The following is a 13,254-nucleotide window of genomic DNA, read 5'->3' on the forward strand; positions in this document are numbered from 1 at the left end:
GCAAATTCCAGTGTATATATACCAGTTTGTAGACACACTAACTTTTGCACAAACCAAATATACACTTATTTAATTTTTTTTTATCAAAGATATGTAGTAGAATACATTTTAGCATACATTTATGAAGAAATTCGATTTTTTTTTTTTTTTTAACTGGATATGTTTGTTTGTTCTTCGGGCCTTTTTCGTTTTTATATTGCAAAAAAAAAAAAAAAAAAAAACAGAGGTGATCAAATACCACCAAAAGAAAGCTATGTTTGAGAAAAAAAAAAAAGTGATACAAATTTAATTTTGCCTGCAGTGTTGCATGACACAATAGCAAAAAAAATGCCCTGGTTATGAAGGGGGTCATAAAACCTTCTGGAGGTCAAGTCCTTGAAGTGGTATCACGTTCATGACCTTGATTAGCTTTCCCCTAAAAATGCAAATGTATGCAAATTCACAAATGCAGATGCCTCAACTCCCATTTTTTTTTTCTTTTTTTGTTTGTTTCATGCAATCAATTTAACACCATGTTGTTGAGATTTGTTTGCATGAAACATTTTAAAAGTCTGTTCTGTTGACCTGAATTTGACTAAGCAAGTTAATGCACCCAAAATGGCAGTATCCACTGAAACATGCAAAATGTCCCAGCACACTCTCGAACTAGTCAGCACAAAAAGCCAATGTGAAAGTGGTATTAAACTCAAAAACAAAAGTGTATTACATTGCTGCCAGTTCTTAGATGTGGTAGCTTTTAGCTTAGTTTTGTTTTTTTTTCTTTTTTAGGGTTTTTCCTTTTCAGCTGTTGATCAAGCTCATCTGTTATTTTCAACTTGGACAGACCAAGCTGTCCAGACGAAGTAGCTTTTAGAGGGTTGAGACAAACCATTTAAAGCAGTTTTAAACCTCTGACATGAAAGCACATATTTCTATAGTGTTTACTTGTCTCTATCCAAAGTGTCATTTCTTTTTCTGAGTTTCTCTTCCTCTATCAATATGAGCCACTTCTTACAGGTTTTCCAGGCATAAAGAGATAAAAAATAAGTGATGAGGGAACTCCAGCACACAATTGATGATTCATATACTCAGCTCTGCATATTTTATCTGTGCTGTGAGGAAGGGGGTGTGTTTCTTCCTTCCAGTCAACTCTTAGAGCTCTTCTACGCTCTGTAACTTAAGCTCCCCGCCCCCTGCTCTGCGAATCTGTGAAATTCCTTTTTGTCCAAATTTTACAAAACTGTGGAGGACAAATGGCTGCAGATACATGGGTAAAACTTATGTAGGAGGATTTTTTTCATCTTTGTGTCACTGGAAGCTCGTTATTTCACTGGGTATATGTAGGGATTTACAACCACTTTAACAGCGAAAATAATGGTTTGCTAGAACTATTTTCTTTATTTTTTTTTATGGAGTTCATCTTCTGTTTGATAGTAAATAATCTGCTGATCTTACACGACCCTCCCCCCAGACTTACGATGCTGCTGGTCTAAAGGTGTCTGATTTAGTATTTCATCCAGAATGTGGACACCATAAATCAGGAAGTTTGTTGCAGGCTGGATCACCAGGTAAAATAAAGGGAAAGAAAACCTAAAAAAAAAAAATGCAGCCACCTCATCAGAGGCTGCAGACCTGCAGCAGGAGATGGTCAGAGGCTGCAGACCTGCAGCAGGAGATGGTTAGAGGCTGCAGACCTGCAGCAGGAGATGGTTAGAGGCTGCAGACCTGCAGCAGGAGATGGTCAGAGGCTGCAGACCTGCAGCAGGAGATGGTCAGAGGCTGCAGACCTGCAGCAGGAGATGGTCAGAGGCTGCAGACCTGCAGCAGGAGATGGTCAGAGGCTGCAGACCTGCAGCAGGAGATGGTCAGAGGCTGCAGACCTGCAGCAGGAGATGGTCAGAGGCTGCAGACCTGCAGCAGGAGATGGTCAGAGGCTGCAGACCTGCAGCAGGAGATGGTCAGAGGCTGCAGACCTGCAGCAGGAGATGGTCAGAGGCTGCAGACCTGCAGCAGGAGATGGTCAGAGGCTGCAGACCTGCAGCAGGAGATGGTCAGAGGCTGCAGACCTGCAGCAGGAGATGGTCAGAGGCTGTGGGCATACTTTAATGCGGAATTACAGGGATCTTTTCCTTCGTTAAAAATAAAAAAATAAAATTAAGGCACAATATGAGTTAAGTCCAGGGAGGTGCATGACACCACCTGGACTTTGTTCTATTATTTATATCGAACAGCTTTATAGTACATCCAGAAGGCTGCTATCTCTGTAGTTATGGGAGCCCAATTTGATCCTTCTGAGCTATGCATCTTGAACAGCAGAGTTGCTGGAGCAGCTGTGCCCACCCTGCTCTTCCTGCCCATTCACAGAAGCCTTTGTATTATGTGAACACATTCACAAAATATATATAGAGAGAGCCCCAGAAGATGTCATGCAGCTGCTTGATGTGCCTTCACTTTTTAAAAAGGGGGCTGGATTCTTGGAATTCAACTTTGAGACAGCCAGAGACAAAACAAAAAGAAAATTGCCAGCTTAATTTACCGACCAGCCTGCAACCAACCTAATCATCCTGTCTAACTGTATGTGTTAAAAACAAATGTTTGCACACATTTGCAAATACATGCGTAAGCTGCAGAACCACTTCACAGCACCCCAGTATTATCTGCAGTCCTAACTCTACATTTCTCTTTCGTTCATTGATGGACACAGCTTCATATCTTTATTGACGGATGGGTTATGCTGCGCTTTCTAGGAGTAGGACATTAGGCGGAAAATGGGTTAACAAAAGTTACCAAGGCTTGACTACGCCCATGGGCAGTCCCAGGAGGTATACTCCCACTTTCTGCTCTAGGATCTCTGTTTTTTTTTCCTGCCTAGTCAGGAGTAGGTACCTAGCTTCTTGCTGGGATCCTTTTGGGTTTTTCCTTCTACAATCAAGTTGTTCCTTTGAGAACTACAATAAACTGCCGGACTGGGTGACTCACTGGATATCCTAGATCCTTACGGTCCCCCCAGGCTGACCAGCGAACATGTGCAGACTGTTGCTCGATGTCGGTCGCGACATAGCCCCACAGGACGGGGGCTGGGTGGCGAGTGGAACACCTCGGGAGGACGCACATGACCAGGTCGTTGCCTGAGTCGCAGTGTACCCCTGGCCCACAGCACCCCCCATTTAAAGATGGAGGCGTTCTGCCTGTAGTGGTGCCTGCATGGGTTCTGAAGGTTGGGGAGTAGCGTTCCCCTCTATTCTCCTTGGGGAAATTCCTGGTGGATGCGGGGCCCTCCTGTGACTTCCCGCCCCCCTCTGGTACCCCATCTTTATCGAGGGTCATCTGCGCTAACCCCCCCAAGGCTGTGCTGGTGATATGGGATGTGTCGGGAGCTGTGGCTGAAGGGGGGTGGGAATGTGATGCGGCGGTTCCCACTGTTATACAGCGCGGATTTACATGGTGGGGGTCCCTAGCTAAGCCCCCCCCCTTGCCGCCCGAGATATCTATGATAGGCCCTGGGGTCCAGTGTGCCACGCTCCTGCCGCCATTTTTCCATAGCTCACTTTGAGAGCTAGGAGGCCAAGTTTGTGTAGGTTTCCTATTGCAGTCTATGGGTGGCCATTTGCTTGTAGCCACAGGAGCGGTGTTCGGCAGCGGGCCTCTAGCGGTAAGGCAGCCGTTTCCTCTTCCTTTCTGAACAGCATAGGGCATGCTGCCTGGCGCTTCGGTCTCTCCCTGTATGCGGTAATGGTGAGTCTCTGCAGGTATATGCGATCCCTCCTCCTGCTGTAGCGGTGTGCTGGGACCTGTAGTGCCACTAATACAGCGGTGGTGCATTTAACAGCATTTTTTTTCACACAATTTTTTGGAGAAAACTCTAGTGGTCCCAGGTTTCTTCATGGAGCCCCCAGAACAAGTGTCACCACCGGACTCACTCTCGGAGGCTTGTGGGACCCTCTGAATCTATGTCTGCCCTGGTGGCCATGACAGCGGTTCTGCAGTCGCTGGTGTCAAGTGGATTTGGCTCTTCAGAAAAGACATGGTAAAAAGAGCTCTCACCTGCCTCCTTTGCGTTCTCACATTCTGAGGCTGACCTGGCCGCCGCGGACGCGAGTAACTCTACGGGGTCTGCGTCCACGCACTTTGAGTGTTCTGATAGTGAGGATGAGTCCTCTTTTACTTCGTCTGCGCAAAAAAAGGCGCTTGTGGAGGCACTGATTGTATCACTGCTTGAAACTTTAAAAATGGAGGACACAGTTGGTGCTGCATCTGCTGCGCCGGTGCAATTTGGTTCCCGCAGACCTTCCAAGGCGATTAAGGTGTTTCCTTTTCCCGCCTATTTTGACTACATAGTCAGTGGCTTTCCCCCGAAACGCATGGTTGGGGTGCCTAAGCGTTTCGCTAGGAGGTATCCTTTTTTGAGGAGTCCTTCCTAAAGAAACTGTCAGTCCCGCCGTGGTGGATTCTCAGGTTTCCAGGCTGAATAGGGTCACTCTGCTACCAGTGGAGGACGCCCTGTGCTATAAAGATCCTGCAGACTGGAAGGCTGAGGCTTTGGTCCGCCATCTTTTCACTGTGACAGGTTCAATTTTGAGACAGGTGTTCGCCATTACCTTGGTCTCTCAGACTTGGAACGGAATGGGCAAGAATTCTGCGCCAGGATTTGGAAGGGGGTCAACATCCTCCTGAGCTGGCAGAATTGGCGGACCAGCTGATACAGGGGTTGCAGTATATCTTGCAGGGCGTCGGTGACTGCGGTGACCCTTTGCGGCATGATTTGGCTGAAATGCTGGTCTGCGGACCAAGCTTCCAAAAAGCTACCAACAGATCTTCCCATTATGGGGGATTGTCTGTTCAGAGTTTCAATAGAAGAGATCATAAAAGGTCTCACGGGAGGTAAGATCGCAAAGGGCAGAGAGCCTCGCTGCAAACGTGGTCCGGTTTTTCTCAGCCCACAAGCAGCCCTTTCGTCCTGCGCAGGATAAGGGTTCAAAATCTTCCAAAGCATTCTCGAGGGGTTCCAAGAGACCCTGGGTTGGCAAGTCAAAAGCAGGTCCCCCTAGTCACCCAGACAAGTCCTCCTCTGCCTGAAGGGACGCGCTCACCCAGTCAAGGGGTGGGGGGGGGACTACTTCGCTTCTTTCCGGATCCTTGGACCTCCTTCATTTCAGACAAATGGGATTGTGAATTGATCCAGTCCAGTTACAAGATCGAGTTTCTGTCCTTGCCTCGGGCAAGGTTTTTTACCTCCAACCTGCACCTGTCCCCGGATCAGTTGCAGGGCCTAATGGGGGTGGTACAAGATTTGCTCTCGTAAAGGGTCATTGTACCAGTTCCAGAGTTGGAACGTTTCCAAATGTTTTACTCAAACCTTTTCACTGTCCCCAGGAAGGATGGCAAGGCTCATCCTATCTTAGACCTAAAGGCCCTGAACTGTGTTGTGCGGGTTCAAAAATTCTGAATTAAGTCCATTCACACAGTAGTGGTTACCCTTCATCAAGGGGATTTTTTGGCCTCCATCGATATCAAGGACGCTCATCTTTATACCCCAATATATGTCGGGTATCAATGTTTCCTTCACTTTGCCGTGGGTTTATTTGTGGTGTTACCCTTTGGTCTTGCCTCAGCTCCTCAGGTGTTCACAAGTGTTGGCCCTGGTGGTCGCCTTGCTCATACAGAGGGGAATTGTGATACTGGGGTACCTGGACATTCTCCTTCTGCGAGCAGAGTCTTGCTCCATCTTACAGCATGATTTGGACATCACTGTTCGAAAATACAAGAGTTCGGCTGGATGCTAAATTTTCAGAAATCCGCTTGGACTCCATCCAACAGGTTTGATTATCTGGGGCTGACTCTAGATTCAGTCTCCGCTTTAGTGTTTCTTCCGGGAAGAGAAACTGCAAAAGTTGCAGCCTGCAATTCAGCTTCTATTGTCCAACCGCTGGTCATCTCTCAGGACTTGCATGCAAGTGCTGGGGTTGATGGTTTCCACTTCTAGGCGGTCCCTTTAGCACAGTTTCACACCAGACCTCTGCAAAGAGAGATTCTGGCCAAATGGGACAAGAATCCTTGGTCCCTGGACAATCTGATCATGTTGAACCAGGGTACGAGGATTGCCTTACTGTGGTGGTTATGCTCCCCGGCGCTTCGACAGGGGAAATCCTTTCTTCCCTTATACTTGACAGTGATCTCCACAGACGCCAGCCTGTCCGGGTGGGGAGGTACCTTTTTGGCACACACTCGGCCCAGGGTATTTGGACTCGGAGGAGTCTGATCTGCCGATCAACATCCTGGAAATCTGGGAGATCGGCCTTTGTCTCATTGGACGGATCGTCTACAAGGGTGTCCGGTAAGGATTCAATTGGACAACGCCACGGCTGTGGCATATATCAAGGGGGCACAAAGAGTGCCCTTGCGACCAAAGAAGTGGCTGGCATTTGAAGATCGACAAAACATGTTCCAGCCCTCTCTGCTGTGCACATTCCAGGGGTGGAAAATTGGCAGGCAGACTGCCTCAGCCGGCAGGACCTGAGCCCGGCGAATGGTCACTTCACCCAGGGGTGTTTCAACAACTGTGTGTCCAGTGGGTGACTCCCGATGTGGATCTACTTGCTTTTCGCCTCAACAGAAAGGTTCAGAGGTTTGTGGCAAGATCTCGAGACCCCTTGGCAGACACTGCAGACGCACTGGTGGCCCCCTGCAGTCAGTATAATCTAATTTATGCCTTCCCTCCGTTACAGCTTCTGCCAAGACTCCTGCGCAGAATCAGGGCAGAAGGGATTCCAGTAATTCTGGTGGCTCCTGACTGGCCTCCTCGGTCTTGGTACGCAGGGTTAGTGAGACTGGTCGCCGATGCTCCCTGACGGCTCCCTCTCAGAGAAGGTCTGTTGTCTCAGGGGCCGATCTTCCACCCTGCTTTACAGTCGCTGGCTTTAACGGCCTGGCTATTGAAAGCCAGGTACTGAAGGATAGAGGGTTGTCGGATTCGGTGAGCTAGAAAATTTATTTCTCAAGATTTATCATCGGGTTTGGAAGGCTTCTATTACTTGGTGTGAGTCTCAGGGGGTTTCCCCCTGTGCCTTCTCGGTATCGCGTCTACTGGAATTTTTATAAGGGGGTGTAGATAAGTGTTTGGCTCTGGACACCAAAGGCCAGATTTCAGCCTTGGCAATTCTTTTCCAAAGCCCCTTAGCCACAAACTCCTTGGTTCACACTTTCGTGGAAGGAGTTTGCCATATGGCCCCATCTGTGAGGTCTCCCCGATGCCTCTGTGGGATCTTAATTTGGTATTATCTGTTCTTCAAAAACTGCCCGCCTTTCGAGGATATTTGCGAGATTCCTCTATTGACTCTTACAGAAGATGGTCTTCTTGGTTGCCATTACTTCGTTACGCAGGGTTTCGGAACTGGCTGTGTTGTCCTGTTGGTCGCCTTACCTGGTGGTTCACAGGGACGAGGTGGTTCTCTGTCCCTGTCCGTCATTCCTTCCTAAGGTTGTCTCGGGCTTCCATTTGAATGACATTTTGTTACCTTCGCTGTGTCCTAAGCCAAAACCTCAAAAAGAGATTGCCTTACATTCCTGGGATGTGGTAAGCGCCATCATGGTGTACCTGGCAGCGACTGACGCGATACACAAATCTGATTCCTTATTTGTACTTAACGGATTGACCTCGTAAGGGGCAGGCCGCATCTGCTATGACCATTTCCAGATGGATCATGCAGACGGTGGTGCAGACTTATTCTATTAAGGGTCAGGTTCCTCCTTTACCTGTCAGGGCGTTCTACGAGGGCGCTTAGTGTCTCCTGGGCGTTCCGTCATAAGGCGTCGGAGGTCCAAGTGTGGAAGGCGGGTACCTGGTCGTCTGTGCATACATTCACCAAATTTTTCAAAGTGGATGTCCTGGCATCTGCGGGTGCTGCTTTTGGCTGCAAAGTCTTGCAGGCTGCTGTTGTGGAGACTGCGACCTCTTGAGGGTGTATTTTTTTCTGGTAGGTGAGCCCCAGTTGATCCTGGTTGGGCTCTTTGATTACCTGGTTGGCTAGGTTTAGCCTTTTTGTTATTTTTTGCTGTGTGCTCACCCCTCATGATGACACTGCTTTGGGATGTCCCAACTGTCAATGAAGATATGAAGCTGTGTCCGTCAATGAACGAAAGAGAAAACTGGATTTTTGTCTTACTGTAAAATCCTTTTCTCTGATGTTCATTGAAGGACACAGCACCCACCTCTGTGGAGTTGGGTTATGTATTCTTCTGACACTGCTTGTTACAAACTTAGATCCTAGAGCAGGAAGTAGAAGTATACCCCCTGGGACTGCCCATGGGTGTAGTCAAGCCTTGTTAACTTTTGTCAAACCTTTTTCCGCTTAGTGTCCTACTCCTAGGAAGAGCATCACAACCCAACTGTCAATGAATATATGAAGCTGTGTCCGTCAATGAACATCAGAGAAAAGGATTTTACGGTAATACAAAAAGCCAGTTTTTTTTTTTTTTTTTTTTTTAGCCTCCATAGTAAAAGGACATGCATTATAATGGGTAGGCCGAGGGCAGGTAAACCTGGAGGGAGCTCACCTCTCCTTAACCACTTAAGCCCTGGAAGATTTTACCCCCCTTCCTGACCAGGCCCTATTTTGCGATTCGGCACTGCGTAACGGACAATTGCGCGGTCGTGCGACGCTGTACCTAAACAAATTTGATGTCCTTTTTTTTCCCCACAAACAGAGCTTTCTTTTGGTGGTATTTGATCACCTGTGCGATTGGTTTTTTTGTTTTTTTGTTTTTTTTTTTTGTTTTTGATCATGCGCTATAAACAAAGAGCGTAAATTTTGAAAAAAGAACAATATTTTTCACATTTTTTTATATGAAATCCCCCCCCAAAAAAAAAAGTAAAAATCAAAATTTTTTAACATTTTTGGCCAATTTGTTTTCTGCTACATATGTTTGGTAAAAAAAATCGCAATAAGCGTATTTTGATTGGTTTGCGTAAAAGTTATTGGGTTTACTAACTACGGGAAAGATTTCTTTTTTTTTTTTTTTTTTTTTTTACGAGTAATGGCGATCTTCGATTTTTTTTTTTTTTTTTTTTTTTTTTTCGGGACTGCGACATTGCGGCGGACAGATCGGACCCTTGACTGACATTTTTGACACTTTTGGGGTACCAGTGACGTTACTACAGTAACAGTGCTATACATATGCACTGTTACTGTAAAAATGACACTGGCAGGGAAGGGGGTTAACTTTATTGGAGAAGGAGGGGTTAAGTGTGTCCCTAGGGGCGTGTTTCTAACTGTGCAGGGATGTGGCTGTTCATGTAACAGCAGAGATCTACGGTCCTACATAGCAGGACCGTTTGATCTCTGCTGTTACACAGGGGAGAATGACAGGCGGCTGTGTTTACTTTAGCCGCCGGCCTTTCTCCCTCTGTAACTGACGATCGCAAGTGACCGGCGGACATCGGGTCCGCTGGTCACTCGCGCGGAGGTGTCCGTGAACGAGCGGGGGCGGGAGCGTGCCTCCGGCGCTTGCCCCCTATTTGCTCACAGGCTAGTGACGTACCGGTACGTCACTTTGCCTGCACGGGGCTGACCGCCGCAGTATATATACTTGCGCCGGTCGGCAAGTGGTTAAAGGCACAGGGGCAGCAAAGGTGTATAGTGTTTCACCTCACCAGTATTCCAACAGTACAAACAAATGGGCACCTATATACCACATTTGCATCAAGGAGCACATGGAGGGGCGACGCATGTCAAACAAAAAATTCCCAGCTCTACGTACTGGCCAGTCTACAAACAACCGAATTAGCCTGTTTAACATCATGCATTAAAACAGGGATTTCCTTTCTCTAAACCCCTATTTTAACGCATACTGTTAGGATAATGTGGTTGGTTGCAGGCTGGTTAGCAAATTGAGTTGGGAATTTTCTGTGATTTTGACATGAGTCGCACTTCCATGTGCTCCTTGCTGCAAAGGCCAGTTGGAGGTGGGGCATTGCATTGGCCATTTGTTTATAGACTAGAGATACACTACAAGAGTCTGCTAGAGATTACTGCTATTAGTCCTTTTACAAATCCATACTCTCATATTCATTCTCCTAAAACTTCCTTAAAATTACTTGACACCTTTAATATTGTTCCTTAGCAAGATACCTTATATAAAAAAAAAAAAAAAAGGCCCCCATTACTTCTGGAACTCAGTCTAGAGAATGGTCTCAGTAAGCGCATAGGTAAGGAAAACACAGGCTACTGTCTGCAGGGGCCTCTAAGGGCCAAAAGGATCAGGTTTGGACGTTCAGGGTCTAAGAGGGTACCTGCATAACATGTACTTGGTTCTCTTCTTCGGTCATGCTAATTTATGGTAATAAGTTTTATTACTGGATCCTAAAAAGAGGAGCACACTGAAGGTATCACATTTATTGCATACCTAGATACATCAGGGTATATTTTACTTGCTTTGTAATTTTGCAAGTGTGTGTGTATTTTTTTTGCTTTTATAGTAAATAGCTTATTATTTTTGCTCGTTTTACCGGTACTAGTATTTCCTCACATCAGTGAGATTTCATGTTGGTTTTCAGCCAGCTCCAGGGAATAATCTGTAAAACTGGATTTCATAATGTTAATCAGATCTAACCTCACACTGGTCTAAAGTCGTACAGTATATTGACCCCTAGTAGCTTTTTCTTGTTGTGTAATGTATTGAGCCCTCTCTTTCTCTTGACTGTAGGGAGACCGCTCTTCTCATTGATCCAAAGAACTCTTGCTCTTCCTCCCGGCAGTGGGTAGCACTCGTTGTTGGACATGAATTGGCTCACCAATGGTTTGGTAATCTAGTCACAATGGTAAGTACGATTTTCCTATTTCTTTTTTTTTATACTTTTTATCCAATTTTTTTTTCTTATAGGCAGATTTCATATTAGAATTTATTTGGAATCTCCATTGTCCCTGTTGAAACGCCATTCTTAGGACGGCCAAAGACAGCAGGAACAAGCTGAGAGTCAAACTTTGTGTGGGCAGGCAGAATGTACCGAGCTTGATCAATTTTAGTAGAACCAGCCTATCTGATTCACTTGCGATTATCGCTAGCGGCTCCTATACTCCCTAGCAATCATCACGGTCTTCTCCCAGTGGGGATGGCTCCCCCGCCCCCCACTGCTGGGAGCAGACAATTGCTCAGTGGGAGGGATTCTGCTGTCAGCACGGTCTGTGGTGATGGGGGAATCGTGCAAATTCCTTTCCTGCAACCTGTGGAAATTTGCACCGTCTATGGCCTGCCTTAGTTATAAGGATGCAAAAATTCATTTTTAGAAAGTATTTATTTTTGTAACATTTACATGAAAACCAGTTTTGAGTCACATTGTCCTGCTTTCTGTGCCATATTTTTGACGGTAGGGCTTATACAAATGCGTAGCTTCTATCTATTGTGGCAATTTGCATTGTGGATAGCATCCTCACTGCACAAACTACTAAGAGAAAATAAACCACCAAAAATGTACGGTTTCCCTAAATATGGATATAATCTTGCTCTCAAATAAAAAAAGCAGTAGAGTACAATCACTATGCTGCAATTGCAACCCTTAAGGTAGAAAACAAGCCTTAAGTCTATCTATTCTTAAAAATGTTCCCTCTCCACTCCTCTTCCTCCTATCTATCCAACCTAACCTGTATAAAACAAAAGGTGTGTACCTAATTATTTTTCACCTGCTCTAGTCCGGTCATGTGATCCCGCAGCTCCCTTGTGTCAGTGAGCAGCTGCTGCAGGAGAGAGGAGGGAGTGCCGACGACCAGAGCAGATTAAAATTAGGTAAGGACACGCTTTTTTTTTTTTTTTATTTTTATATATACAGGTAAGGCAGAAATGGTAGAGGTGGGAGCGAACATTTTTAGGAATAGTTACTTTTTCTTCCACTTTAAGTGCTGTATATAACTTAGAGAGAGTCTAAAAAGGATCCCCTTTTCCGGGTAATACCTTTGAAAGGATGTTTACTGTGCAGTCTTTTGTGGGCATGGTCTCTGATCCAGAAGTGGATACGTTTAACACCGCAAGTCCGCACACCTCTAAGCGCTGTATAGACTGCCTATAATCTGGGGTCTCCACTGTCGGTAAGAGGCTGTGTGTGACAGGGCGAATAAATGGATATTCATGGATGAACTTTTCATTATTTTTCACATATGGTGTTAATTTGGATATACACTTCTCAAAAAAAATTTAAAGGAACACTTTGAAAACACATCAGATCTCAATGGGGAAAAATATCATGCTGGATATCTATATTTATATGGACTGGGTAATGTGTTAGCAATGAAAGGGTGCCACATCTTTTATGGAAATGAAAATGATAAACCTACAGAGGGCTGAATTCAAAGACACCCCAAAAATCAAAGTGAAAAAATTATGCAGCAGGCTAGTTCACTTTGATGAAATTTAATTGCAGCAACTCAAAATGGTGCTCAGTAGTTTGTATGGCCCCCACGTGCTTGTATGCATGCCTGACAATGTTGGGGCATGCTCCTAATGAGACGGTGGATGGTGTCCTGGGTTATTTTCTCCCATATCCGGACCAGGGCATCACTGAGCTCCTGAACTGACTGAGTTGCAAGCTGGCTGCATCGGATGGACCAAAATATAATGTCCCAGAGGTTTTCTATTGGATTTAGGTCAAACGAGCGTGGGGGGGCATTCAATGGTATCAATTCGTTTATCCTCCAGGAACTGGCTGCATACTCTCCCCACATGAGGCCGGGCATTGTCATGCACCAGGAGGAACCCAGCACCCACTGCACCAGTGTAGGGTCTAACAATGGGTCCAAGGAGTTCATCCCGATACTGAATGGCAGTCAGAGTGCCTTTTTACTAGCCTGTAGAGGAGAGGTCTGTGCGTCCATCCATGAATATGCCTCCCAAGACCATCACTGACTCACCTTCAAACTGGTCTTGCTAAGCGATGTTACAGGCCGCATAGCATTCTCCGTAGCTTCTCCGGACCCTTTCAGGTTTGTCACGCGCTCAGGTTGAACCTTCTCTCACCTGTGAAAAGCACAGGACGCCAGTGGCGGACCTGCCAGTTCTGGTGTTCAATGGCAAATGCCAATCAAGCTCCACAGGGCCCACTAGGGGACGTTGGGCCCTCAGGCCACCCTTAGGAAGTCTTTTTGATTGTCTGGTCAGAGACCTTCACACCTGTGGCCTGCGGGGGGGGGGGGGGGTTCATTTTGTAGGGCTCTGGCAGTGCCCATCCTGTTCCTCCTTGCACAAAGGAGCAGGTACTGGTGCTGCCGATGGGTTAAGGACCTTCTGCGA

General features: G+C 46.2%; 1 protein-coding gene across 1 annotated transcript in view; it reads left to right on the forward strand.

The window, feature by feature from the left end:
• NPEPPS (aminopeptidase puromycin sensitive) overlaps positions 1-13,254 on the forward strand; it is a 217,681-nt gene that overhangs the window by 124,827 nt on the left and 79,600 nt on the right. Inside the window, exon 9 of the mRNA XM_082271865.1 lies at positions 10,681-10,795. Coding sequence (XP_082127991.1) covers positions 10,681-10,795 — 115 coding nt within the window. The remainder of the gene's footprint in view (positions 1-10,680; positions 10,796-13,254) is intronic.

This window comes from Pelophylax lessonae (assembly GCF_965119305.1).
Source record: "Pelophylax lessonae genome assembly, chromosome: 11".
Taxonomy (NCBI): domain Eukaryota; kingdom Metazoa; phylum Chordata; class Amphibia; order Anura; family Ranidae; genus Pelophylax; species Pelophylax lessonae.